At 33.7% G+C, this 24,938-nt stretch overlaps 4 protein-coding genes across 6 annotated transcripts; 3 read left to right on the forward strand and 1 right to left on the reverse strand.

Annotated features, from left to right (window-relative positions):
* Window positions 1-58: 58 nt before the first annotated feature.
* LOC106776510 lies at window positions 59-3,342 on the forward strand. Of its 3 annotated transcripts, XM_022787566.1 has the most exons (5): window positions 60-421; window positions 1,041-1,184; window positions 1,407-1,727; window positions 1,882-2,319; window positions 2,644-3,342. In XM_022787566.1, the coding sequence occupies exons 2-5, from the start codon at window positions 1,043-1,045 to the stop codon at window positions 2,832-2,834; spliced, it is 1,092 nt and encodes a 363-aa protein (XP_022643287.1). In that variant the 5' UTR covers window positions 60-421; window positions 1,041-1,042; the 3' UTR covers window positions 2,835-3,342. The 3 variants fall into 3 exon arrangements, with proteins under 3 accessions (XP_014519475.1, XP_022643286.1, XP_022643287.1); XM_014663989.2 differs by having other exon boundaries at window positions 59-421; window positions 1,041-1,727; XM_022787565.1 differs by having other exon boundaries at window positions 59-320; window positions 1,041-1,727.
* A 2,973-nt stretch (window positions 3,343-6,315) lies between these two features.
* Window positions 6,316-8,744, forward strand: LOC106776499 (mannan endo-1,4-beta-mannosidase 7). Its single transcript, XM_014663978.2, has 5 exons — window positions 6,316-6,787; window positions 6,888-7,082; window positions 7,262-7,384; window positions 7,666-7,868; window positions 7,954-8,744. Exons 1-5 carry the CDS (start codon window positions 6,464-6,466, stop codon window positions 8,411-8,413), a joined length of 1,305 nt encoding a protein of 434 aa, XP_014519464.1. The 5' UTR covers window positions 6,316-6,463; the 3' UTR covers window positions 8,414-8,744.
* A 245-nt stretch (window positions 8,745-8,989) lies between these two features.
* On the reverse strand, window positions 8,990-13,908 carry LOC106776994 (lipid phosphate phosphatase epsilon 2, chloroplastic). Its single transcript, XM_014664485.2, has 4 exons — window positions 13,397-13,908; window positions 11,078-11,300; window positions 10,413-10,486; window positions 8,990-9,323 (listed from the first exon to the last, which is right to left on the reverse strand). Exons 1-4 carry the CDS (start codon window positions 13,733-13,735, stop codon window positions 9,099-9,101), a joined length of 861 nt encoding a protein of 286 aa, XP_014519971.1. The 5' UTR covers window positions 13,736-13,908; the 3' UTR covers window positions 8,990-9,098.
* A 5,795-nt stretch (window positions 13,909-19,703) lies between these two features.
* On the forward strand, window positions 19,704-20,768 carry LOC106776658. The gene has a single exon (XM_014664136.2). The coding sequence runs from the start codon at window positions 19,857-19,859 to the stop codon at window positions 20,418-20,420; it is 564 nt and encodes a 187-aa protein (XP_014519622.1). The 5' UTR covers window positions 19,704-19,856; the 3' UTR covers window positions 20,421-20,768.
* The last annotated feature ends 4,170 nt before the right edge of the window (window positions 20,769-24,938 follow it).

Consider the following 24,938-nt stretch of genomic DNA (forward strand, 5'->3'; position numbering starts at 1 on the left):
TTATAAAAGTAGGAAGAATACAGAAAAAGAATGATAGAGAATAGGTTCCAAAAAGTTAAGAAAAAACTAGAATTAAACTCAAGAGGCGGGCATAACATAGCTTTATCTTTCTCTCCAAGATTCTATTTTTAAAACTGGCCATAAAATAGAAGGAAAAACAGACACAAAACATAACAGAACAGATAGAGACGATTTGATTTCTTGGAAGATAGGTTAGGTTGGTCGGGTGTTAAATATATGCATATATATTGCACAAAGCACGTTGGCGTCCCAGAAGCAACACAACAAACCAACAGTCGCCACCGATGACACTAAGAAACGTTAGCAAAATTTGATGCTTCCCGCTTCTTCCTCTTTTAGACTGTTCACTATCTTTCTCGCTTAACTTTCTCCTTCATTTTCACCTTCTACCTTATTCTAGGTATTTTCTCTTTCTCACGCGTCCTAGCACTTTTTTACTCTGTTGAAGTTTTCTTCACTTTGGAATGGTTGTTTGCATTGTATTGTGCTTCTGAGACCAGTTTAGGTATCCGGTTATTTCGTTTGGGTTTCTCTCTACGCGGTTTCTGTTTTATTGTTGTTTCCGGAGTTTTCTGGAGAAAATAATATGTAAATATCATTTTTGTTATATGCTTTGTTTTTTTTATATGTCAAGGGGAGGAGGAAATAACGCATGGAATTTTGTTATTATGAGTTTTTAAGACAATACTATTGTATTTTTGCTGCTTTTGAAAAAAATTAAATTAGATTATTTGAGAAAAATATGTGTTTTGAATTTTTGACCCGCTTTAATGCTATTTATCTACTTGTGTGGTTTGGATTGGGGGAGAAAGGATGATCCTTCCCTTGCTTCTCTTATTGGGTCCTTCCCTCAAGAAGAACAAATCAAAATTCAATTTTGTTAGTTTTGTTTAGATTCAATCATACAATGAAATTGTGTCCTTGAATTATTGCATTAGGGTTGTGGAAAGATTGCTAAAATCTGTGCTTGAGTGTGAAACTTTATTGAGTTCTTATTTATAGCTTTGTGGATTGTACAGCAATGTCGAGTTTTACTGCCATAGCACTGAATAGGTTGATAGAGCCGGGAGATTCAAATCCGGTTGATAAATCTACTCCAACTTCCATTCCTATTCCGAACTCACAGAAGCTCGAAAGGAGTACTAAAGCACCTGCCAATAAAAGTAAGCCTCTTCGTCCTCCATTGAAGCCTACGCTTTATTCCACTCCTGAGGTGACACCCCTTCCGGAAACTCCTTCCTCGTTCCCTCCTTCACCATACATCATCAACCACAAACGTCGTGGCCCAAGTCTCCTCATCAAGAGTTCNTCTGATTCTGATGTGGATATTCATGATGATGAAAATCTTAACGACAATAACTTTGATGCTGTTTTTGCAAGTTCAGCTGGTGACCTCCATGTTACTTTTACAAGCACTGTTGTTAAAGAGGATATGGTGAATGGTGTCTATGACGGCAAACTGGATAGCAGCAATGGTGCTGACCCTGCAAATTGTACCAGAGAAACTGAAAGTAGTAGCTTAACCGATTATTTACTCAAGGACAAGTCACTGACGTTGAATTTGGACAGAGCTAGAGAGGTTGAAGAGTTTTTTGATCCACCAGATTCAATGAGTTTTGCAAGCAATACAGATGGGGAAGAAAATGCAACAAACCTTTCTATGAAATTTAGCAGTCCTATTGGGGAGTATTATGATGCATGGGAAGGTAAATTGGTTAGCTTTACTGCTAGTTATTTCTTTTACCGAGGAGCTAACAATCTTAGGGTGGATTCTCATTTGCTAATCATATAGGATAGGAAAAGTTTTATTCTATAGTAATATGTAGTGTCTATTAGCTTACTTCACACTTTTCTCTGTAGAATTTTCTTCTACCATGAGTCAAAATTCTACCCACGATGTTGATATTGAAGTTGAATTGCGTGAAATGAGATTAAGTCTGTTGATGGAAATTGAGAAACGGAAGAAAGCCGAAGAATCTCTAAATACCATGAGAAGCCAATGGGAAAGTATCAGGCAAGGATTATATCAAGCAGGGATTATATTGCCTGCAGAGCTTACTTCTGTTGCGAAGGATGAGCAGCTAATTTCTGATGGGGTGGAAGATCTATGTCAACAAGTTTATATTGCTAGAGTTATATCAAATACCATTGGAAAAGGAATTGCCAGGGCGGAGGCAGAGGCAGAGATGGAAGCTCAATTAGAAGCAAAGAACTTTGATATTGCTCGACTTATGGAACGTCTCCGTTGTTATGAGACCATGAATAAGGAGATGTCTCAGAGGAACCAGGAAGCAGTAGGTGAGATTCGTCATTTAATTAGTCTATAATTGTGTTGATTAAGCGTACATATCAATTATTGTTTATTCTTCATTTAACTATCTCCATTGTGTTAGGCGTTTTTATCTGTTTATTTATTTTTCTTCATTGCACAATTGTAATCATGCTGTGTATTTAATTTATCTATATTAGATTGGTACAATTATATGTGGTTTAGGGATAAGTTGGACTGGTTTTTATGAAGTTTGTGAGATGGGGTTTATCAGGTCACTTCAATTTATGATTTTGTTTTATTGTCTTGATTAATTTGTTCATCTCATTAGAGTTTTTGGCTGTTTTATCTAGAGATGGCACGGCGTGAGAGGCAAAGGAGAAACAAGAAGCAGAGATGGATTTGGGGTTCCATCACAACTGTGATTGCTCTTAGTACGGCGGCATTAGCATGTTCTTATCTCCGTATGGATATAGGATCATCCTCTGCTGAACGTGATCTGACTCTTGAACATGATGATGCAGTCAAGCAATTTACAACATAACCATTACATGCAATGCCGTATTATGGTAGATAGGGAGAGCAATACAAGTCTTACATGCCATTACATGTTCAGCTTCTTTTTTTATCAGTAGCAATTTTCTGGCAATTTGAGGGGTGCTAGCGGGTTCACTTGGAAATTTTGAGACTACCTTTAATCTTGTGATCCATCCGGCACAATGCTATTACGATACTTCTCTGGTCCAGCAGTGAAGAATGTCCTTGTAGAATTTGAGCTTGTCTATGTTGGTTTGTGGTAGGAAAATACAAATTTTGGTAATTCGTTGACACTACAGGTTGACACTGGTCACAGATGCATTCCCTTATTGATTCAGATAAATCACTGTTAATAGCAATAATCCTACTCAGCGTATTTGCTTTGCAATAAATCACTGTTGTTCCTAATAAAAAAGGTTCTGTTGTATTGTTCAGATCTCTAGTATTTGGACTGATAGAGGAGAATTTTTCTACTGTATATACCATTGTTATTAAAAGATAAATGTTTTGTTAAATTTTCCCATGTTCTTGACAGCTAAACCAAAGTAGCCATTTGAGCAACAAATCTTCTCCTATTTTACCTAATGAATGGTAACCCTATAAGGATAGGGTTCAAAGCAAAACATAAATTATTAAGCTTTCATAAAGAACTTTTTTTTTTTTTATAATACTTTTACTTGACCACATTTTAGGTAGATTCTCTTAGGTTTGCCCCAATCAGTATTACACTTCATCACATCTACATACCTATATACCACCAAACTTACATCTATCACCTCGTTATTTATATGAGCATTCTTTAATAAAGTGCTTTCTCACAAGAATGCACTATGTCACTAATTGATAACTTCATGTAACATGCTTCAGCCTATTGGCTGTAACTTTTGCAACCACTTTATACATGCATTGTACTAAAGAGATAAGTATATATCCCCTAAGCTAGACCCTTTGGATTCTTTCTTTGGTGTAAGTTTGATTAAAGGATTCTCACCATTCAAAAATTTATCTTGTGAATGAAACTCTTCTAGAAATTTCAGCCTATCTTCCTCTGCAATTTTATAAATCACAATTGTAAATTTGAATGTGTTGTCAGTTCGAAGAAACATTAAACCCGAAGAAAAACAAGTTGCAGCAGTGTATGACAAGTGTACGGTGAAGTGACGTGCGTGTGAAAACCTAACGGGAGAAATGGAAAGCGAGACAAATGCACGAGCATAAGATGATGTGGTAAGGTGTTAGATTTCCTCATTTATTGCGCCAATCGTGGAGATATCTTTCATAAACAAAACGCTCTTTTTCTTTCTCACGCATTCAGACCCACGCCACGCCTCAACTTATCCCCACCAAACTCCTCTTCTTTCCCTATCCTATTCATCACAAACCTACATACCCTTTTAATACTTTTTTTTTATATATTTTTTCTTCTAGTTATTTATTATTATTAAGAATGTATGACTTGAAAGTTTCATGTTAAGTAAAAAAGTTCAGCAACATAAGTTGAGTGATAAGAAAAGAAAAACTATAAACATTAAATATTAATATTTTATGTTGTATTGTTTTATCAGGCGACACGTAATTAGGATTGGACACTAAGAGTCATTGGGAAGGGATGATTAAACCCGTAAATTTGAACAAAACAAGTTAAGGGTCACTTGACTAAACGTGGATAAGTGTCGAAAGAACAATCTCAACAGTTAAACATTTTTCAGGAGTTATTGCAAAACAAGATTAAAAGTAAGTGTTAATTAGTGTATAATAAAGAAAAATATATGATTAGAGTTTTGTTAATTCTAAACCTATCTTCAAAACTATAAATAAAGGTTAAAGGAAATAGATGATGATATTTATTGTGAATTCAAAACTTTGCTTAACTATCGAATTAATTATTTACTTTTAACATAGTGACAAGAAAAGACTTTGACAAAAGTAACAGAACTACTCAAGCAAACAAGAAACAAAGTATAAAAGTGTATTTTTTGAAGTTAGTAGACGCTGTATCCGAAACATATGTAATGTGATATTATAGTTTTTTATACAAGTAAATTGTATATTATTGTTAACCAATCTTCCTAGTTTATCTTTCTAAATAAAGTCTTAACACACATATCTCAATAATTAAGTAGAAATTAAACTTGAAGGAATTATAAATTTAATTAGTTTAGTTAAATTTTTAGTAAACTTTTTTGTTTTACTTTTAATTAATACTAAATTGAGTTGTTATTTTTTACACTATATTGTTTTTTCTATTTTTACTCAAAAAATTAAAAAAATAATTAAGTTCTAAGTTGGTAATAAATTCAGTTTTTTTTTTAATTAAGATCTAATTTTCCATTTTTCAATTAAATTTTTTATATCAATTAAGAATGAAGTTTCATCCCCAACACACAGGTACCACAAATTTAAACAACAAAAAAGCTTAATTTAGTATAAAAATAGTACAAAACAATTTAGTGTGTTTGTTTATTTAGATATGTTTCTTTATTCTATTATTAAAAGCAAACCCCAACACAAACGTAGTTAGTTGAAGAACTGAATGTTAGATATTATTAAGAGCTTCTACCGACTGGGCTATGTCTATTTCCATGGGAATGGTTGGGGCGGGACAGAAGAAGACATGGCATCATTACAGTAATGGTGGACCCATCAAACTCACACTACTATAACAGAAGATGCTGCAACCATGGGTCCAATTTCAGTGTTATCTTAGGTTTCGATTTTAAGTTACTCGAATGATGTTATTATGCTTAATTAACTCCTCCTTCTTATTTCTCATTGTTATGCATGTGTTCAACACGTTGGGTTACTGTCGGTGCAGCTCAACCAGTTAGTTCCATAATCTTCTGTGTTAATTACACTCCATTGAAGATGATATGGTTATACCTTATTCTCATACCCAAACAAAAAAAATAGTTCAATTAGAAAGAAATATTTTTCTCTAATTTCATATTCATAAAAAACATATAATAAATGCTTTTTTATTTAATGGATAAGAACTAAATAAAATTGACGAAAATATCATTGCTGGGTTTTAAGCGAAATCGTTCCTCCCGTTTATTGTTTTGTCATTTTCCATTGCAAAAGTTGGTAACACTGTTCTCTTTCATAATGCCTCGTTAAAAAGTACAGTAGTTGGGTTGCCAGATTTTAACATTATACCAATCCGGTGTCGGTAGTTATATAAGAATCCTCTGTGGACTTCTATGTCCCCGCTTTTACGATCTTTTTTTTTTAATTTTGAAAATTGGTTTCTCATTTTTAAAGTTTTATTTAATAGCATTCACATTCAAACCTACAAATATATTTTCGTTTAATGAAAATCTATTAAATGAACATTTAATTAACCTGCGATAAAACAATCTAGGATACGGATTATTTAAACTCTCCCAGGTAAAAATATTACATTAGTAATTATGTTTTAAAAAATACATAATTTATTATAATTGCATTTTTCTTCTGAACAAAACTGAATTTGTAATCTAAGAAGACAACAAACTCGCTTTTCACTTTTCAGATTCTTAGCAACTGCCGAAGAACCGTACTTTTGCTTTTTCTCTTATCTCTGTACTACTTACTACCAAGCATATAAACAAGAAGAGAACCCATACATTAGTTTTTGTGCAAGAGACTGAACAAGAGATGAAGCATTTTGCCTTTGTGTTTCTTTTGGCCATTCTGATCCCTCAGGAGTGTTTCCGTGCCACCGTGGAAGCAAGGGATGGTTTCGTCAGAACCAGAGGCATCCACTTCATGCTGAATGGATACCCTTACTATGCAAATGGCTTCAACGCCTACTGGTTAATGTACACAGCTTCAGACCCATCTCAGAGGTTCAAGGTTTCAAATGCCTTCCGAGAAGCAGCAAGTCACGGCCTTACCGTTGCTAGAACTTGGGCCTTCAGTGACGGTGGTTATAGACCTCTACAATATTCCCCTGGCTTCTATAATGAGCAAATGTTCACGGTAAGAGACCAAGTCTTCTCACATTTTTTGCCTTTTAACATGCCATTTCTTGTTTGGTTATATTTTTAGCTTCAATTTCTCTCTGTTTGCTGGTATGAAGGGGTTGGATTTCGTTATATCTGAGGCCAGAAAGTACGGAATTAAGCTGATACTGAGCTTGGTGAACAACTATGAGAACTTCGGAGGCAAGAAGCAGTATGTGAACTGGGCTAGAAGTCACGGACAGTATCTCACTTCAGATGATGATTTCTTCAGGAGCCCTGTTGTTAAGGGTTACTACATGAACCATGTCAGGGTTAGTACAATTTCTCGTCTTGCTTTAACCAGACAAGTCTTGATACTTTTTTGTCTATTCTAATCTGTGTTCCTTCCACAGTTATAATCACTTTGGCATTTATTCTGTTCATATCTCTAAGATAAAAGTGTTATTGGGAAACATAATTTCAAGCTCTGAATTTTGTTTATCTTCCACAGACTGTTCTTAACAGATATAACAGATTTACTGGAATCCATTACAAAGATGACCCAACAATCATGGCGTGGGAGCTTATGAATGAGCCCAGGTGTACATCGGATCCTTCAGGAAGGACTATTCAGGTCAAATATTTTATTCCCTTTCCACCCTTTTCCTTTTTTCTTTTTTACCTTCTAGCTCTTTCCCCCTCAAAGATATCAGTGCTCCATTTTTAAACTAAATCTAGCACTAAAATACAGTACTTTATTCAAAAAAAAGGAAAGGAAAATTTGAAGCATGATGTGATTAGGACAAATTAACCTAAAGTGGTGTCCTTGTGTAGTAAAGACGCCAATCACGGTCCTGGTTTCATTCTCAATCATGAGTTGAATCGTTAACTCCACACTTTTTTGTTTGATTATAGGCGTGGATCACGGAAATGGCTTGGTTTGTGAAATCGATAGACAGAAACCACTTATTGGAGGCAGGACTAGAAGGGTTTTACGGTCAATCAACACCACAGAGAAAAAGATTGAATCCTGGTTTCAACATAGGCACAGATTTCATTGCAAATAACCGAATCCCAGCCATTGATTTTGCAACGGTCCACTGTTACCCCGACCAGTGGTTAGTTTAGTTAGTAACTAACTAGAAAGTTCAGTTAATAACATTATCGAAAATCATATTTTTTATTTGATTGCAACATAAACAGGGTATCGAGCTCCAACGTGCAGTATCAGCTTTCGTTCTTGAACAACTGGCTCAGTGCTCACTTCATGGATGCGCAATACGCAATAAGGAAACCGATTCTGGTAGCGGAGTTTGGGAAATCGTTTAGGGGTTCGGGGTACGAGGCGTACGAGAGGGATGAAGTGTTCAATGCAGTGTATTACAAAGTATACGCTTCGGCTAAGAGAGGAGGAGCAGCAGGGGGAGCGTTGTTCTGGCAGCTTCTAACCGGGGGAATGGAATCTTTCCAAGACGGATATGGGATCATGCTTGGCCAGAGTTCCTCTACGGCCGATCTCATTGCGCGCCAGTCTCGGAAGCTCTATCTGATTCGGAAGATCTTCGCGAGGGTTGCGAACATGCGGCGATGGCGAAGGGGAAGATCCAACAAAGGGTTTTCTGGCTCTGGAGGTGGAAACGGAGGCAGCCACGTCGGCAACTGAAACGGAATTACCACCTTACTACTTACTACTAGCTTATTACACACAGTTCAAGTTTGTTCCTTTGTGTGACACGGGTTTCTCACCAACACACGGCCATGGAGGATGGCCCATCAGAATATCTTCTAGATGAATCGTTATAGCCACTGGTTACACGTGTGCCTTCTTTGTTTAACCTTCACTCCCATACACAGCACAAGCAGCTCGTGAATTCTTCCATGGTGTCTACTTCTTGGTTGCCAACCTCACTTTACTTTTTAACTTTGGAACAAATGCCATTCATGTCATTATAACCTAAAGTTTGATATAAATGCAAGTTATGTTTACTTTGACATATTTATGTTTACATTTTTTTTCTTGTATGTGTATTTGATATTAAATGAAATTTATTTAAATAATACTAGTTATAAAAAGTAACTCAAGAAAATTGATATTTTAGTCCATGGATGATGTATTTCTCGAGCTCTCATTTTCTTAACAAATTATAGGGCTGAAGCACAAGCAGAAGCTTGGAGGAAAATCAACAGAGCTAACTAAGAAAGCAAGAGATAGAAAACCAGGCATCACTACGAGACAGTATTGGCGTAAAATGTTTCATTTCATAACATAAAACCTTAATCTTGAAAGAAAGTGAGATGTGTCATTAACACATTAAAACGCATTGAAATGTTTTACACGTCTTGAAGTTCTAGTCATCTTGAAGCCAATAACGAATAGTAAATAAAACAAAACCTATGCAGAGTCCCACAGACCCCAAAACAACAACAATTCTAACCCATAGAGAAGATACAAAAACATCGAGTATAAAACCGTTCCACAGCCAGTACCATAAAATAGAGAAAATGGACCCAATTACAGCTCCAACAACCACTTGGCTCACTGTATGAAGCTGTTGCGACACCCTCAGGTACGACTGGAAACATAGAACAAGCATAAGCAACTCATACTATAATCAAATTCAGAAATTATATATAATCTGATTCCTTACGCTACAGAAATGGAACTTTCAACTATACCATAGAAAGAATACTTCTTATCAATTCCTTTGTGATTTCACTAAGCTAGGGTAATGTACATACAGTGTGTGACAAAATGCAAATATTCATATTAACAATTCAAGCATATAAATGAAAACAAGAGGATTTAATTCTTAGAGAGCATTGTCCGAGATAAAGAATTCATAGAAAACTCGTCTTTGTAGTTTTGTTATTTTCTTAAGGAATAGAGATTCTTCAAAGTTGCTACCTTCATTTTGTATAGTTATATTTACATCAAATACAATTTTACATATCACCTTGAAAAAAATAAACATCAAATAAATTGTGAAATTGAATAGTACAAAACAGGCTACAATGTTCTAGCCAAGAAAAGTATACCATACTTCGTAATAATCACTGCAATAAAATCTCTAAATAATGACCAATTTTAATACCAAAAAATAATTAGTCACTATAATGATCTATTTAGATATTAATTTATCAACTAAAAATTATTGGTAACTAAAATAGTTCATAAATTAATCTCTCTAAATTGGTCACTATAGTGAATTGATCTCTAAATTGGTCACTAACATTAGTTACCAAAGTTTTAGCCATTAGTCTCTAAATTGGCCTTTATTATAAACTAATTTAGAAACCAATTCCTTTGGAAGCCAAAACTTTGATAATATTAGTGACCAATTCACTACCCTGACCAATTTAGGGAGACCAATTTATAAACTATTTTAGTTACCAATAATTTTTAGTTTATAAATTGATATCTAAATTGATCACTATAATGATTAATTAATTTTTGTCACTAAAATTGGTCATTATTTAGAGATTTTATTGTAGTGATGCTCATGGACCTAATGAAGAGGTAATGTAGATATGGTAATTGAGATAACCATTTTAAATGTATAATATGGAATAGCAGAGTTTTAAGGTACCCAAAGCACAAGGAATAAAAGGTATACCAACGAGGCAACAAACTAAAGGCTTAATTGGAAATATTATACACTTACAAAGAAAGAACCAAATGTCAGGACCAATCCACTCATGGCAATGGTAAATACATTTAGCCCAAGCCATTCTACGCCTGCAATATAATAAGAGAAACAAGCAAATGTTCATAGTGAAACCATATAATTCTATAAGTCTTTAAGAAAAACAAAGAAATCTAAAAAGGAAAAAATCTCTTTAACAACACTTTTTTAACAACTTTTTGACAACACATACGTGACAGTTTGTGATTGGTCTGTTTCAAATAAATTTTTAGAATAAATTCAAACAGACCAATAAAATGATAACACGTGTCCCGTTGTAAAAAAAGTTGTGAAAAAGTGTTGTTAAAATATCATTACCCAACAAGGCACTTCCCATGTTAACAACATAGAATACTGAAGATACAAGGCAGAGATACACTTAAATAAAATTTACAAGCGCGAAAACTATAGATTAGTTCCTTTAACCACCAAAACTTTTATCACAATAACCTTTTGAGCTTCCAGAAAAGGGAACCTATACTAAAAAATGGAATGTTCAATCGCTTTATATTGCTACCTACGAGAAAGAATATATAAAAATATTTATGAAAGGATCAGATTATTTATCACAAAGTTAAGATTTGTAAACCACCTCTCTTGGCAAATTATTTTTTTCTGAACAAAGAACTGTTACAAGATATTACCTGACAAAATAACAAAGAAGACAGCAAAGAATATGGATTGTGCATGTGAAGATGGCATTCCCGGGTCAGATTTCAGGGTTGAAGGTCGTTCCTGATTCAGTATACGTTTGAGCAAAACAGAAAGCAATGCATTCAAAATTGACCCTGAGGTAAACCATAAGGCTTCTGCATCATGCCTCCAAAGAATGAAACTACCAAAGAGGGCAGTTACTATCCACTTGCTCTGTCAATATCAGCACTAAATGCATTAGCATATAAAAATATAGTTAAACATTAAGTGGACATAATTTTACAATGACCAAGCCTTAAGATGGGAATTCAAACAGATTATTGAAATTTAAATTTCAATAAAAACAAACCAACCACCTTAAACTTAGTTTTGTAAGACTAAAGGGTTTATCATATGAAATGCTTGTGAAAGAATTTATTTGTACAAATAACTTTAAACGATATCACTTCAAAGAAGAACTGATCATAGAGACAAAAACCCCATAGCCATATATGGTGATTAGGAGTTCAAAAATTGCTGTGAGAAGGAAAACAAGGTCTTATAAGACCCTGCCCGTTGTCTGAAGAACATATATAGAAAACGAAGTATACTGTGGGAGAATCAGTGAATAATTCAAATTTGTCAGTTACACTAATAGGTTGCAGGCAACTTGGCAGGACATGTTCTCAATACCAGGATATATAACATGAAGTCAATGACTAGAGGATATTTTGCTCCATTTATGGATGCGCACTAGTTGCATGAAAGCCTTAACAGAGGCTATTTGTTAAGGGAATGCACATAGTGGTAATGTGAGAGGAACTTGGGTATTATGGGATGTCTAAATCCCACATTTTGAAGTGTTTGAAAGCATGACAATCGATGCCTAAATCATATCAAAGTTTTACTGGCCTCTGGAAAAATACAACATTGCTAAAGTACCACTATTTCTGCTTCCTCACATTAGCTGTTCTATTAATTGAACAATAAGCCATGACTATGAAGGATGCTCTTAAAGCTGAGTATGCTTAGATTCTGGGCTTTTGGCATTTTTTCTTGTTTCTTGTTCCCTTACATCCATTTTTTATTCAAGCCGCATAGCAAAAAAGATAAGTAAAAACAAATCTACTTCAGTAGAAACTAATGCTGAGCGTGTATTGAGGATGTGTTTTCCAAAACTAATCCATCAGCACTTCGTTATTTAGGGAATATTTAACAAGTTGATCCTACTTAGATAAGCTTCTTCATAAAGCAGCTATATAAGAAAATGCGAAGATAAAATAAAATGAGTTTCATCCATAAGCTAAAATGAACTATTGAAAAACTCAATTCAATTTGTTATTTCCTTCTTACATAACTAAGAGTAGACCGAGTAGCTTCTGCATTATTTATTTATTGATCATGATATTTTGGTTTCACTTCAAAATGCTGGCAAACACACTTAACCAAATATATTCTATGCCTACTTATCCATACCTAGCTACTGCATGTGGTACATAACTGTCATTGTTTACACATCACAAGTGTATTGGACCTAGCTACCGAACTGACTTAATGAAATTGAAGACCTAGCCAAGGGGGCCAAAGACAACGAGAACTCACGGATTTCTCTATATCCAGAGGCCAAACTCAACACTTTCTGTAGTTATAGCACAGACAGGCTGAGCCTGCAGGAATAGCCCTCTGGAATCGCAACATAGAAACTATTTTAAACGCCCCCTTTAATAGCACAATGAAAACTTTTCCTTTGAATTCTATCAACAAGAATTCTCAAACCATGATTGACTAATTGTTCTCAGATAGCATTTTCTCCAATTGAAATTTCTGGATTTCGAAAACCTTGGGTTGTAAAAATAGGTGGTATGATATGTGTTTCCGAGATTGGATAGCATATTCAAATGAACCTAATAGTAGCAAACAAATTTTTTTATAACATGGATTTAGATTCTTTTTTCACCTTCAATAACATGATACAGATTATACAGTCGTATGAAAAAAGAAAAAGAAAATATATCAATGTAACAACAAAATTAACTGGTGGGTCCTCTTCCCAGCCACGGGTTCATGGTTAAGTCTAGTATGATAAAAATGTATCTTTTTTCTCTTGGAACCACACTCCAGTTCTGCTAACATTCATTCCTTATTACAAATACCGTGCATTTCAGAAACCATGTCAAAAGAAACCTAATAATACATTTAAGAAAATATATAGAAAATTTCCTTTAAAAGAGTAAACATTCCCTCCACTTGGGGTGGGAATCATAAGAGTGAATATTCAGAACTTTAGTGGTCAAAACATTATGGAAAAACGTGAAGGGAGGATTACGAACCAGTCGATTGAGCTTGTATTCCACCTCATGCGACAAAAACTTTGACTGAAACGGGGGTGGTCCATCGATGAAAGCTTCCTGTTCAAACACTTGGATGTTTTCATCCCCTTCTCCATCTCTGAAAGCAGAAGTTCTCACGGATTCATCCATAGTTTTCGATACCCAGAACGAGTCCCTTCTCAAAAGAGGTCTCCTTGAAATAAATCCAGTATAAAGTAAGGATCTTGAAGGAGAAAAACAACGAGGAAGTGAAGTGTTTTTCAAATTTCTTCGTTTAAGACAATTTGACCCCTGAAAAAGAGTGAAGGGAGTTTGGCAAATTGAAGAAGCCGCCGCCATGTGAGAGGAAAAAGGTCCTCTCTAGTTTATGGGAGAAGATGGGGCTACGGTCCAACATCACAGAAGCTAGTCTTTCTCAGTGGTATTTATTATCTAATGAAGGAAGATGCTCCACGGAAAGTCCAAAAAACCAGTTCATTCTCCGTCCACAATTCCACAACATAGGAGACGACTTATTTTCTTAAATAAAACCAAAATAGTAGTCACTTTCCTATTTATATATATTCAAAATAAAATTTATTGAAATTATATTTTTTGAATACTTATATTCTATTATAAGTTAATGATATAGATAATTGATTAAGTTAATATATAATAAAAAGTAATAAAAATAATATTAGTGATAAAAATTATAAATATAATATAATAAATAAATTATGTGACGGTTTTATATAAAATATTTTATCATTTTTAAAAAATAATTAATTATATGTTTCTAAATCAGTCAAAAGTTATATTATAAAGAGTAAAATGAAATAAAAATTGTATAGGTATCTTTTTATGGATAGATATAAGTATATGTCTAAAATTATGTATATAATAGAAAGTGCATGAAAATAGTAAAAGAAATATAACAAAGGGTAAAAAAAAAGTTAGAAGTACCGAAAGTAAATTATTAAAATAAATTAGCACAAGTTCAATATAAATTATTGTATTAAAATCATTAAGAATTTTATCCGTAAACTCCGAAACTTAAGAATTAAGTGTGTGTTTGCAACTTTAAATTTATGTTATTAAATAATACAATTCAAATATTTATAACGTATGAATTTTAAGCATCAACAATTTTCAATAATCTTCATGTTGATCGTTTTTATTTTCAATATTCATTTATGAGATTCTCTACTTCGTTGTTTTTATATACATAAAAGCTGTTTCGAATTTAGATTTTAAATTAAGGTTTAATACATATTTTGGTCCTTCTTTTTAGGCGTTTGATTTAAAATCATCTCACCTTTGAAAAAAGTTCTATAAGGTCTCATATTTAATTAAAAATTGTTCATTATGGTCCGTTTCGTAGACGGCGTTAAAATCTTAACGGCACAGTAGCTAGCATGGCAAAACCTGAGGTGTTTATTTGGATGCTTACGTGGCTCTGTCAAGTTATTTTAATATGTAAATATTTAAGAAAAAAATTAAAATGACGAAAAATAGTTTAAGTGTGGGTTAAAGTAAAAAACCCTTATCTGATTAAGTTATTTTTGGGTTTTTCGTTGTTGTGAAACTGGTTATTGTTGTTGATTCTGCTGCTGATGTTCTTGTTGTGTTATTTGGGGGTTAGGGTTTAATTTGATTTTGTGTTAAATATAGGTATTTTCTTCGATTGACAATGATCTTGTGAATTTCTAGGTATTTGGGGATTAGGGTTAGGGTTTAAGAATTTTATTGCAATTTTTGGATTTAACAATTTGGTGAAACTGATCTTGTAATCACTATGGCGTGGTGATTCATTGAAGGTCAAATTTGAAGAGCGTATGTGTTGGGAATGCAAGTGCGAGTCCAAGTCCCACATTGGATAGAAATGAGAAAGTAGAGTACTATATAAAGGTGAAAGACCCATTAACCCATTGTCTTAAGGTTTTGGGTAGAGAGTGATGTCAATTCCTTATATAGCCGGGCTCATATCTCATTGGTGTTTGTATCTCTTCAGTGAACCTCCTCCTTGATAGACCCAAAGATGAACGGCGGTATGAAGGGTATGGAGGGCTACTCGTGGTTGTGGTTGGATGGGAATGCTTCCGCTAGAGGGGGAGTGTACCAATGTGGAAGGGACTCACCCTTGAGGGGGAGATTGTTGGGAATGCAAGTGTGAGTCTAAGTCCCACATTGGATAGAAATGAGAAAGTAGAGCACTATATAAAGATGAAAGATCCATTAACCCATTGTCTTAAGGTTTTTGGTAGAGAGTGGTGTCAATTCCTTATATAGTCGGGCTCATATCTCATTGGTGTTTGTATCTCCCCAGTGAACCTCCTCCTTGATAGACCCAACAGTGGTATCAGAGTCGATGGTTAGTCTTGTGGCCGGCTCAGACGAGTATAATGATCCCTATATCGAAAGTTTCCTGGCAAAGGGTTTCAGGTAAGAGTGTCCCGTTAAGATGAACGACGGTACGAAGGGCTACTCGTGGTTGTGGTTGGATGGGAATGTTTCCGCTGGAGGGGGAGTGTACCAATGTGGAAGGGACTCACCCTTGAGGGGGAGATTGTTGGGAATGCAAGTGCGAGTCCAAGTCCTACATTGGATAGAAATGAGAAAGTAGAGCACTATATAAAGGTGAAAGACCCATTAACCCATTGCCTTAAGGTTTTGGGTAGAGAGTGGTGTCAATTCGTTATATAGTCGGGCTCATATCTCATTGGTGTTTGTATCTCCCCGGTGAACCTCCTCCTTGATAGACCCAACAATACGTACATGAGGTAAGCTTTGCTAACTCTAGCCTACTTACTCGATGTTCTTATTGTTGGATTTGAGGGTTAGGGTTTGACGTAGAAATAGAGGGTGGAGTGGAGGTGGAAAGTGATGGTGGAGAGGAAGTGAATGATGGAGTGGAAGTGGACAAAGATGATGGACTAGAGGTGGAAACTAATGGTGGAGAGGACGTGGATGGTGGAGTAGAGGTGGACAAATATGGTGGACCGGAGGTGGAAACTAATGGTGGAAACTAAGTTAGATATCTATCATGTGTCTTTCGTTAATATCCATTTAGGACCAAAGTACACAGTTTTAAATTGAAAAGGGGACCACATTGCACATTTTTTTACCCAAGGGGAAACTAAATTTAACATTACATATAACACCCGAACGTTAACATTGAGCTTCACCTTCACATTATTTCTGCGTTTCTGGCTTGTGCAATTTGCAGGTTGGTGCCCATGAATGCTACTTGTGAACTAGGGTTTCTGCGATTTGGGAAGTGATTATGTATGTTTATGGTTTGCTGCAGGGGTGAATTGGGTTTCTAGGTGTGGTGATTGTGATTTTCTTGCTCATATTTGAGTTGAAATTTCTGGTTTACACGTTAGAGATTTCGATTCAGTTCTTGCTTAATGGTGGTTAGGGGCAACGCATGCTGGAGATTTTTAAAATTAATAAATTTTAAAAATAAATAAATAATTATTATTTTTTAATTTGTATCATTAGACACATTTCAATCATAAATAAAAGAATTTATTTAATGTATTTTTAATATATTTATTATTAAAGAGTAATTTATATTTAAAGTATTAAATGTTTTTCTATGCTGTTTTTTATTCTTAATTTTACCGTTTCATAGTTTCTAATTATTTATTTATTTAATAAGTTATTAATGATTAATTTGTATTTAAAATATTTTTTCTATTGTTTAACTTTTAATTTTATCCTTTTTTATTTTTAATCACTTTGTTATATAATAAAATTAAATTTAGAAAAAAGTATTTTAGTTTTATGTCTTAAAATAATATTATTTGTAAAAATAATATATATTTATTAATAATACAAGTATTTACACTGTCATATAAAAAATGTTTGGTAATAGTTTTATCTTAAAAAAATTGTCAATAAAAAATTATATTTATTATTATTATATTAAATTTTTTATTGTTGAATATTTTTTATGTTTTTATTATTTAAAAACTAAACTAATATTATTTAATTAAAATTAGAATGGCCCATATATACATATAAATGTTAAGTAAATCCCATATTATTATATTAAATTATATTTAGGAAGTTTTAAGTAAATGTTACGTATGTTTTTAATATCTAAAGTTGAATGCAAATTTGAAACTAGTTTATGTTTAGAACTTTGATATATTTGATTTCCAATTTAGAAATAAATGGATACACTCCTTTTAATTTATTTGTATTAATTTTTTTTAGTTTTAAATTGTCTTTTGGATTAATATTAAAATAAAATATGTTAAATAGTGTAAACAATTCAAATAATAATTTGAAATACTATTTGATGGATAAAAAAAATAATACAATTTATTAGAATACAATTTAAGAATTAAGTTTTGTCAAAGTTTTAGAAAAAAATAAAATTCTAATTTTGTTAAAATGTATCAAAATGGATTAATTATAGCCTTGGTCAAACCATCCTATTAGTATTCACCATTTCAACTCACAATGTAATCTCTTCCTTAAAATTTATGTTAGAATTCAACTTTTGACATTACTATGATAGTAACATAATAGTTGAATCAAAATACTATATCATTAATTATATCTTTCACTCATACTCCATCTTTGAATGTATGGGTGTAATAATAATAAATAAATAAAATCACAATTTGAATGTGATTAAAATTTAATATCAAAATCATAATCGTTAATTATTTACATTATGAAATAATTGTGGTATTCAATTGCTCAACCAGCACACCCAATTAAGCCAATATAATGTCTAAGATGGAATCAAGTAACTTCCTAAATACATCATCAACCCTAAACTCATCAAGTAACTAGATATTGATTAGGCCTGTAAAAAATAAATAAAAACTCGTTGAAAATTGTATGAACTAACACACCAACATTTATTATAGCCAACTAAAACAAAACTTGACTTAATGGTAGAAGTACTTTGTACAAACTTAAAAGATAAAAAATTTCAGATAGACCATTCGGCTATGTAGAAATAAGATATAATTTATTTTTGTTAAAATAATACAAATAATTAAAAAGTTATAAACTTAATATTTATAAAGAAAAATATTTAACTAACTTTTTATTTTAATTAACAAGCTCAAAAGGAAGGAGGCTCAAATCATAATTATTTATATACTGAACTACTCATTTTCTCTCTTTCTCATTCCGTATTACTTCTCAAGAGCTATGCTGCCTATACATAAAGCTGGTAATACATTTTGTCAGTGCCTATCCTCTTTAAGAATTGATAAAAGGATCGTATAATAATTCATAACACACACACACACGAAAGTCTCAACTGCACAATGTACCACATGACACAACAAAATGTTGGTTGAAAAGTTTACTTAGTACACAATTTCATTATAAATAAAGAAGAGGAAGTCTTGAAGTGACATTACATTAAATATAAGATAAATGTTATAATTCAAAGGGTCTAGAACAAACATATACAAACATATTTACTCATTTGTGTTTAGAAAAGATACGTGACAAATAATATAAATGATAGAAAAGAATAAAGGGAAAGTAAAGTGAAAGAGAATATTATCATATTATGCAAATACGGAAACGCCAGTGGCAAATATAATGAACTGTGAGAGGGACAACTAAATTTTTCTCAACTTTGAAAAATAAAAACAGCTTGTAAAGAATAAAATCAATTAATAAATATGGCTATTATAAATCCAAAAATAAACATACAAGTGCAAGAAAAACAAGCAACCTAAAATACAAGAAATAAGTCACTTTCTTGAATTGAGAAGAGCAAAATAAAGATACAGATGAGTAGATAGCAGCAGGACTGATAGTTTAATTTTGGTACGCCAGTCGCAGAGTTTTGATTCTTTTCTTATATTACATGCAAGCTCAGAATGACTCAATGTTTGACTGCTCCTTTCAACTAACTTCCTACCTTAAATAAACAATTTCTCTTTTCAATTTTATTAAGAAATAAAAAATAAAATTTTACAGGTAATTCTTCTCTAATAAATTTCCTCTTTCGTTTTCTATAGTTCAAACGCAGTGTTAGATTTGTGCGGAACTCCGACATATCACCATTGATATAAAAGTTATATAAATATATAGCATTTTGTTGATTATAGTCACCTACTTTATTTTTTGGATAAAGAATTCTGGAGAGATTGTTGTTGAACAGAATAAGTAAAGGATACATGAACTTGAGACGAGTCTTTTGGCTGTTAAAAGTTACTTATTCCATGCATATACCATGGAATAAAACCTCATCCACACAAAGTTACTTTATGGAGATTTATATTTGATTTGATATGGTGTTAGTTTAAAATATAATTATAATGTGATTAATTAAGGGGTTGCATGTACCATGTCTAAGATATTAACCTCTTAATTACAAAACAGTGTTACTGAAGAAAAAATGGCGGTGGCAGAGTTCAGAGTGTGTGTATATAATAAGAACACGAAGACGTGGAAAGAGAAAGGCTCTCTCTCTCTCTTTCTTTCTTTATAGGCCATGGATGCACTAGAGTTGAGCAACATGAAAGTAGGGAAAAGCAGCATTGTTAACAGCATTACCAAGACACTTCGCATTTTCGAACTATGCGCCGCTCTCTTCTTCCTTACGTGGTTCCTCGCGCGTCTCCCTTTAGCTCTGCGACTCTCCGCCGACTATCTCCGCAGTCCTCTCTTCGTCTTCGCCGTTTCCAACGCCATCATCGCCGCCCTCCTCACCCAGTCCCGCCGATTCACCCAATCCCATTCTGATGAGACGGTTGTGGAAGAGGCAGAGCACCGGCAGATCAGTGACACGTGTAAGGAAGGCGATTCGGACGCCGCAGCAGATAATCTTGATAGAAGAAAAGTTTATTGCTGGCACCTGTCGGAGGGAGAGGGTGAGGATGGGAATAAGACGGCGGGACTAGAAGTCCGGCAATCGGAGACGGAGAAGGCGCGGGAAAAATCGTATCCGCAGGATAAACTGAGCAACGAGGAGTTCCGGCGCACTATTGAGGCGTTTATTGCAAAGCAAATGAGGTTACTGAGGGAAGAGTCGTTGGCCATTTCGCTTTGTAATTAACAAGCAACGCTAATAAACGTAAAATCAATCACTAAACAAACGAATGAAATCAAGTGCTATTAATTTCTTTCTTTTCTTCCCTTCCACACTCTCTATTGCTTCTTATATGTAAAAATAAATTAAACAAGAAGATTGATAGTTTTATTGTGCTAGAGCACGTATAGATTGGGACTTGTTCTATAGTACGTATAATTAAACAATAGTTTTGCCAGAGATCTGAACTTTTCATGTATAATACCATGGAATAAAATATTAGAGGAACGTCTTAAAAAGCGATGATATTTCATTAGTAAAATGTGTATATTATTGCGTTTAATTGTTTAAAATTGAGTTACAAAGAGAAATTAAAAGGAGAAGTTACAATGACATGCTATTGGAATGAGGAAGAATATATTCGAGGATCCAGGTATGAGCATAAGAAAATCATATTTGCGCCTCAAATAAGTTATCATTTTAAAAATACTGATTTTAAGGTTAACCAATACACCTAATTCTAGGAGGTTTAAATAGTAAAAATGCGTTTCAATAGGGATCCCTTTCTTTCTTACGATTGGGCTAGTCCTCCGTGATTCAGTATCTGGGCTCAATTTTTTTTTTGGGCTGAAAGTCCATTTCTTTCGGACGTTGATCCCTGCACCTCCACCTTTTGGAGCTCCACCTCCCCATCTTTTTTTAAATTTTCATTAATTACAAAATTAACTTTTTTTATTTTTTATTTTTACTTTTTTAACCCTCTTAAAAAGTAACTCTACTTTACTTTCTACTTTTGAAAAAAACTTCACTCTCCTTCCACTTGGCATTCAGCAAGATTCTCTCGCCTCGCTCCTTTTCTGGTTTTTCATTTTCTTCTTCTCACGGTTCAAGGTTCCAGTAATCCAGATTTTGAGGCTCTCGTGGCCTTCAAAACCGCTTCAGACACTTCCCAGAAGCTCACAACATGGAACACTAGCAGCACCAGCCCCTGTTCCTGGAGCGGCGTGTCGTGCATTGGCGACCGTGTCTCGCGACTCGTTCTCGAAAACCTCGACCTCCAAGGCTCCATTCATCCATTGACTTCTCTAACTCAGCTCCGAGTACGCTCCCCCCTTTCATTTGCCAAAAGTTTTCAACTTTTCCAGTCATCTCCGGCGGTTGTGTGCGGCGCAAAAAGTTTTCAACTTTTCCAGTCATCTCCGGCGGTTGTGTGCGGCGGTCCGGTGATTGTGTGCGGCGGTGCGGCACGATGGTCGTGGCTCTGTAGTGCGGTGTGGGTGTGTGTGGCACGGTGGTCGTGGCTCTGTGGGTGTGTGCGGCCTTGCAGCGGCGGCGGTGCGGCTTGAGCGTGCGGCGGGTGCGGTGCAGTGGTGCGGTGCGGTGGTGCGGCGTGGTGGTGCGACGATTCGTTTGGTTTCTGCTTAGTTTTCGTTTCGCATCATTGTGTTGATTTTTGTTCTGCGCGATTTGTGTTTTGCTTTGTGCTGTGATGATGTTTCTGGTAGAGGTTTGTATGTGTGCGTAGGAGGAAGAAGAAGAAGACAGAGGAAGAAGACAGACCTTGACGGAAATGACGGATAATAAGATAATCACATCTGTTTAAGGGTTTAGGATAAACATATCTTTAAGAGGAGAAGAATTCTGCCAGCAATTCTCACAGTGAAAGAAAATTTTTACAATGAAAAAAAATTTTCACAATGAAAGAAAAGAGAAAAAAAAAATTCGAAAAACCAAATGAAACAGAGCAGGATGTTGGAAGAAAAAAGTTAAAAGTTAGATTTATATTAGAATTAAAATTAATCTATTAGATTTTATTAAAGGGTATAATAGGAATATAAATAATAAATAAAAATATAAATAAAAAAAGAATGATAAAAGTGGGATGGGGAGGTGGAGGTCCAAACATGGTGCAGAGATCAACACCCATTTCTTTCTTACCTTTTAGAAAGCCAATAAGGTCCATTTCCAATCTTTTTCCCCTTTTTTTTATTTTTTTTTTATTTTGTTTTACGGTATAGTTCCTTTTCATTCGAGTGGGGCTGGATAATCCAAAGCTAAGCATATTAAACGAGAAAAAAAAAAAACAGTGAGATAATTAACTTAAAAGAATGTTCACATAAAAATCTTGTATTTTTTTTTTTTTTACTAAAATTGATGGAAGAGAGTTATCACATTTGATTACGAGTTGCCTATAGTGATCCTAGTTACATCCATATGTAAAATACTTGTCTCTATAGTCAAACATCAAGACAGACTATCAACTGTAATACTAGTGTTGAAATTTTCATTTACTAAAATAGAGTCAGGAGATTTATTACTTCCGATATATGAATTATTTTAATAAAAAATATGATCTTATTTTTATTTTAAAATCTTAAGATGTAATGTTTCGGGATTTTGTTTTCTTTTATAAGCAAATATAATAGGTCTGTTGATAATAATAATGATAAAAAAAAAACATTTTTCTAAACAGATACGAAGCATTCTTGGAATGCACAGTTTTAAAATATTTTTAGCTGCAGATCGCATGGTGTTCCCAGCAATAATAATGAGAAGAGACAAAAAGAGGTTTGGTAAGCTAAATAAATACTATAGTGTAAATTACTTTTTTTTTTCACAAGTGATATCATCTTTTGTTTCCTAATTTCAAAGAGTGTTTTTGTCCAACTGCTTCCTACCTTAATAATTAAACTCAATTTTCTATTCCTTCTAACTCTCAATCTCAACTATCATAATCTCTATCACAAAATAATGCTGTCAAACTATTTTTATCACTCCTTATTGATAACGTCAAAAGAGGAAGAATAACATTATTTAAAGTTGTGTAAATACTATGATATGCATACTTTATGATATAACATAAACATTATATTGTTAGTCATTCTTTGATCTTGATATATATAACATAAACATTTTGTTTTGAAATCATTCTTTCCTCTCATATCTTAAGTCTATTTAAATTGTTTTTATCTTTTTATCATTTCGATTGTTGTTGTCGCCTAATTATTTTTCATCATAATTAAAAAAAAAATGTTGTTCTTTTCATTAATATCAGTTTACTTATCTTGTTCAGCTTTGGATATATATTTTTGGTAAACTTGACTTAAAATAATTATGAGTTTAACATTTTTGTTAATGTAGTATAGATAAGAGAAAAAATAATAATTCCAGTCAGAAAGTGACATTGATCATACTGTGTCTTATGAAAAACAATATGTGAATATTTATAATTTGATGATAATTTTCTTCTTATAATTCAAATTTATTTTATTTATTGTAAAAGTTAGCATGAACATATTTTATATAACTTTTTTTCTTGAGTTTACTTAAATAAGATCTATTTTATCTCTGAAACGTCATTAACTTTTTAAATGAAATCACGTGATTCAGATATAACTTTATAAAGGTATTATTCTTCAATGATTTGGGAATTGATGTGATGGTTTACACAACCTTAACCGATCAAATAAAAAAAAAAGTATTCGGGGACAACTAGAGGAAAACACGAAAAATGATTGTGAAAGTGTGAAAAATAAAATGATGAATAAACTTAAATAAAACCCAAAGTTGTACTATGCTGACTGTGATGCACTTTTAAAAAACTAAAAACGAAGAACAACATATGGTCCACTGAAACAACAGATATGAATCTTCAACCTCAAACAAACTCTGTTTTTTTATGCCATTTTCGTGAGGAGAGAGAGAGAGAGAACGTCACTGTATTACGTCAAAACCTTCTGCATGGTCACGACCTTAGTATAAACGCGTCTTTGATGTGAACACAATTTTTGTTGATCTTCATACAAAATTAAGCAACGCCATTATAGTCATACTAATGAATTTCGGACTCTAGTAGATTGCAAGTCGGTGGGATAGATCCCAAAAAGAGGTTCAAGCGTTAGTATAGGACGTAAAGTAAGTATTTGCTCAAATTGATAGTGTACTGACAAGTCTTGTAGAGCAAAGGAAGGCTGCTTCAGGATCTGTGGCAGCATAGAAATCCATCTTGATGGTCAAGGATCGTCTCTTGAAACCAGATTCTAAAGAACGTGGTTGGCTTTTGGATGGTTATCCCAGGAGCTTGTCTCAGGCCACTGCACTTAAGGGATTTGGGTTTGAGCCTCATACTTTTCTTCTTCTGGAGGTTTCTGAAGATGTGCTTGTGGAGAGAGTAGTTGGACGGAGACTAGATCCTGTTACTGGGAAGATATATCACTTGAAGTATTCTCCTCCAGAGACAGAAGAAATAGCTGCAAGGCTTACCCAACGCTTTGATGATACTGAAGAAAAGGTGAAGTTGCGATTGAACACCCATCATCAAAATGTGGAGTCCGTCCTTGCCCTTTATAAAGATATAACTGTTAAGATTAATGAAAATGTCTATCAATTTCCACATGCTTTGTTCTATCATGTTGAACAGGATTATGAGCAATTGCAATAGCCGAAGTATTGTTACAGTACAAACTCATAGCTTCATTTTGTTTAAATCCCAAATCTGACAGCACATTTTTAATCCACAAAAGTTCACATACACCTAGTGCCATG

Source organism: Vigna radiata, chromosome 11, assembly GCF_000741045.1.
Source record: "Vigna radiata var. radiata cultivar VC1973A chromosome 11, Vradiata_ver6, whole genome shotgun sequence".
Classification (NCBI taxonomy): domain Eukaryota; kingdom Viridiplantae; phylum Streptophyta; class Magnoliopsida; order Fabales; family Fabaceae; genus Vigna; species Vigna radiata.